Below are 4,274 nucleotides of genomic sequence, written 5' to 3'. Positions count from 1 at the left end.
AGCCACCCTCTGGCCCCAAGTGGTCTAGAGTCTGGTCTGACCCCCAAGTATCTGCACATCCCTCAAGCCTGCCCCCCAGTCCGGGCGTGGTGGCTCATGCCTGTAATCTCAACAGCGGGAGGTTGCGCTGGGAGGATTGCTTGATCCTAGGAGGTCAAAGGTGCAGTGAATTGTGATCAGGTCACTGCACTCCAGCCTGGGCGACAGAGTGAGACCAACTCTGTCTCAGGAAAAAAAAAAAAAAATCTGGCCGGGCACAGTGAGTCACACCTGTAATCTCAGCACTTTAGGAGGCTGAGGTGGGTAGATTACTTCAGGCCGGGAGTTCGAGGCCAGCCTGGCCAACATGGCAAAACCCCGTCTCTACTAAAAATACAAAAGTTGGCCAGGCATGGTGGAGTGCACCTGTAATCCCAGCTACTCGGGAGGCTGAGGCATGAGAATTGTTTGAACCTCAGAGGTGGAGGTTGCAGTGACCTGAGATTGCACCACTGCACTCCAGCCTGGGTGATAGAACGAGACTCCTTCTCAAAAAAAAAAAAAAAGAAAAAAACGAAGTCTACACTCTTTGGGGAAGGGTCTGCACTCAAGAGAAGGCTCCGGAAGGTGGGGGGCAGGGTTCTGACCTCCTTTCCCTTAGGCACAGGGGTCCTGCCCCTCACCCAGCATCACACTGGAGTGGGGCCGTTGGGAACCCCAGCCAGTCCTTGGGGGTCCCCAAACTCTCTGCCCCAGGCACTGGTAGCCATTCTGTTCCCTTGCACTGGCTCTGCAGTCAGGGGACCTGGTTTGGGATTTTCTCTCTGTATTTGAGACTGGGCTCTGCCTTTGGCAGCTGAGCCCCCACAGCTCACAGGTTGCCCCACGTTCCAAAGAACAGGAAATGCTCCTCCGGCCTCCTTAGCTCCTCCCTGGACATCTCCAGGTAACAGTGAGGACAGCAGCTCCTCCCCAACCAATGGGCAAGCTCAGGCTCTGGAACCAGAGCAACTGGGTCTGATCTGGGTGTGACCACTGCCAGGGTGAGCAGCCTCTTTCTGCCTCCATTTTCTCATCTGCAAAATGGGAACAATGAAGGTGCACCCTTTTGGGGTTTGCAGACTAAAGGTGATAAGGAATGGGGGTGTCTTCAACTCTGAATGTAAAGGAAACGTGTTGAGGACAGTCTTGGTGGTACCAGGAGTGCGGGTGATTCCCAGAGTTGCTGTCCCCACCTCCCCCTGGCGTGGCTACACTTGTGTCTGTCTGTGCTGGTTCCGAGCAGCCCAGGGGCTCTCACCTGGCTCGAGGTGGAGGCCCTCAGGTCCCCCTTCCATGTTCTGCCGTTCTTGCTCCAGCTTCTATGAGGAAAAGAGACCGTGATGGAGACACTGGCTCCAGGCAAAGGCCCTGTGTGCTCCAGGAATGACTAAGACGCTTTCCGAGTGAAAAGAACGGTATGTCAGGAATAACCCAGCCCCTCCAGGGCCAACAGGTGGGAGACGAACCCCTCCAAGGATCTTCATGAGCTGCCTCTGTCAGCCTGACCTCTAGCGAATTCATGTGTTCCACCTGCAAGCCTAGGGGCGGATGCTCTGAGTGGCCCCTTCAGGCAGATTTCTGAAGTGCAACCCTGGGAGAGACTGCACTGGTGAGGCCTCCAGGCTTCCCAGTCACTGCATGCCTGGATCATCCCCCACCTGAACCCTGAGCTGAGCAGTTACCTACTGGGTGTGTCCAAGCGTGAGTCCCTCTCATGGCGGCCTGTGGGCCAGGATGCAGGGCTGGCAAAAGGCGGGCAGCAGGTCCCTCGGACAGCAGGAGAGGGAACAATGCAGGCAGGGGGTGCAGAGGAGCCCCCAGGCACTGAGGCCCCCCGGACCAGACCCTCAGAGAATGTTAAGACTGAGTCTCAGGATGGGTCTGCTGGGCTGCCAGCCCCAGGCCCGGCCCTTGGGGGCCTGCATTCTGCACCTGCAGGGCTGTCTTGAAGAGTCCCTCCAATGCCACAGCCTGGGAGTTGTTAAAAAAGGAGCATCCCGGGCTCTGCCTCACCTGTCCCAAGAGCTTCAGCGTCAGTCGGGTCACGTGCTCTGCTGCTGACGAGTCCAGCATGGTGGGAGCTGCAGGAGACGACTGTAGGGGCAGGGGAGGCCGCAGCCCACCTCCCTCCCTGGTTCTGTTACTCGAAGGAAAGAACTGCTTAGCAGGAGCCCAAGCACCAGTGTCACCTGCGGGGCTGTCCTTACCTCCTGGAGACCAGCCTGAGGTAAGAGAAGAGCCCTGTGGGAAGACAGCCACACCCTTCCTGGACTGCAGTGCCCCACAAGCCAGCGCTGGGCGCCGCGTGACAGTTGCCAGGCTGCCGGACACAGGGAGGCCCCAGGTTGCCAGGTTTCTACTGTGCGTCCTCAGGCTACCTGTAAACATTCATCCCCAGGTGTAGCCAGCTGGGCTTCATGGGAAGACAAAAGAAGTGGGCAGTAGCTGAGGCAGAGGGGCAGAGCCCTCAGACCTGGGGGAAGGGGACAGTCGTGACCCCCTGTGCACCACCAGCCTCAGGACCCAGTCCAGAAGAACCTGTGTGTTAGGGGAGGGTGCCCCACCCCTGCGTACTGCCTCCAGGGTGTTAACGGCACCTCCCCTCCTAGAGACCCTCAGAGCAAGCAGGGAAGACAGGGTGGGGAGACTGCCTACCAAGGAGTTCAGGAAATTCCAGGCAGCAGAAGGGGCGGGACAGATGAGGGGTTGTGACCTGCAGAGGGGCAGGGCTTCAGCAGGACCAGTGGGGGTGCTCAGGGGATGCGTCCCACCTTGGAGCTGGGGGCAACCGGGCAGGGAGCCAAGAATGCAGGAAGCTTCGCAGAGGGCGACACAAAACAGAAGCGTGGTCTGCACTTGGTGGGGCGTTAAACTCCACATCGACGAGTTAGTCAATCCCACTAGCAGGCAGACTGACATCTGGGGGATGTCAGCAACAGGGGCCCAGACCTGCGGACCTGAGGGGTGGAGGTTAGCACTTTGCTCAATGTAGCTAACCCAAGAACTTGCCTCAGTGGCCAAAATTGCTCTCTTGCCCTCAATTCTGTAAATGGCCCATGTCCATCAGTATCTATGGTTGTGTGCCTGTCCTGTCTTTCAATCCATATCCATGTGGGGAGCCTGGAGCTGGACCAGTGAGTGATAGGGTGAAGGCTGGTCAGCCCGTAGGAGGTCAGGCTCACAGAGGCAGCTCATGGAGATCCTCGGAGGGGCGCACCTCACACCTGCTGGCCCCGGAGGGGCTGGGTTACTCCTGATGTAGAGTTCAACTCACCTTACCCTGGAGGTCATCCAACCAGAAATGAAGTCAGCATGAAACCTGGCCTTATCCTCCCTCCAGATCTGTGGAGGTTGTGGGCTGGGGTCACATGACCTGCCTGGTGCCACACATTCCCAGATGGCAATCAGAGGTCCTCACTGGTGCTGCTGGACATGAGCAGACTCTGGCCCCATATTTAAGATCCCAGTGCCATGGGGCGTTGGCTCATGCCTGCAATCTCAGTGCTTTGGGAGGCCAAGGCAGAAGGATCACTTGAGCCCACAAGTTGGAGATCAGCCTGCACAATGTAGCAAGACTCCATCTCTGTAAAAAATAAGGGCCCGGCGTGGTGGCTCACGCCTGTAATCCCAGCACTTAGGGAAGCTAAGGCAGGCGGATCACAAGGTCAGGAGTTTGAGACAACCTGGCCAACACGGTGAAACCCCATCTCTACTAAAAATACAAAAAATCAGCCAGGTGTCGTGGTAGGAGCCTGTAATCCCAGCTACTCGGGAGGCTGAGGCAGGAGAATTGCTTGAAATCAGAAGGCGGAGGTTGCAGTGAGCCAAGATCGCGCCACTGCACTCCAGCCTGGGCAACAAGAGCAAAAACTCCGTCTAGAAAAAAAATAAATAAATAAATAAATAAAAGAACCCAGCTCTTATCCACAGTCATTAACAGTGACAGTCTTGGGAGACATTTAAACAGTTTTGAGTGTGCACAGAACAAAAACCAGGTTAATTTAGTTCAGCAACTGTATAGAGCACCCTTGATATAAGTGACCTCATCTGAGAAAAGGACTCCATCTTACAATTTACTTTTTGAGATGGAGTTTCACTCGTTGCCAGGCTGGAGTGCAGTGGTGGTGCCATCTCAGCTCACTGCAACCTCTGCCTCCCGGGTTCAAGTGATTCTCCTGCCTCAGTCTCCCGAGTAGCTGGGACTACAGGCGCACACCACCACCCCTGGTTAATCTTTGTATTTTTGGTAGAGA

General features: G+C 56.2%; 1 protein-coding gene across 1 annotated transcript in view; it reads right to left on the bottom strand.

The window, feature by feature from the left end:
- Positions 1–4,274, bottom strand: part of LOC105551549 (chromosome unknown open reading frame, human C21orf58) — a 7,944-nt gene that overhangs the window by 1,186 nt on the left and 2,484 nt on the right. Inside the window, 2 exon segments of the mRNA XM_011996833.1 lie at positions 1,280–1,340; positions 2,035–2,243. Of these exon segments, the coding sequence (XP_011852223.1) occupies positions 1,280–1,340; positions 2,035–2,243 (270 nt within the window).

The sequence above is a fragment of the Mandrillus leucophaeus genome, unplaced genomic scaffold, assembly GCF_000951045.1.
Source record: "Mandrillus leucophaeus isolate KB7577 unplaced genomic scaffold, Mleu.le_1.0 Scaffold526, whole genome shotgun sequence".
NCBI lineage: Eukaryota > Metazoa > Chordata > Mammalia > Primates > Cercopithecidae > Mandrillus > Mandrillus leucophaeus.
Note: the sequence above shows the minus strand (reverse complement) of the source record. Positions and strands in the feature narration are given on the sequence as shown.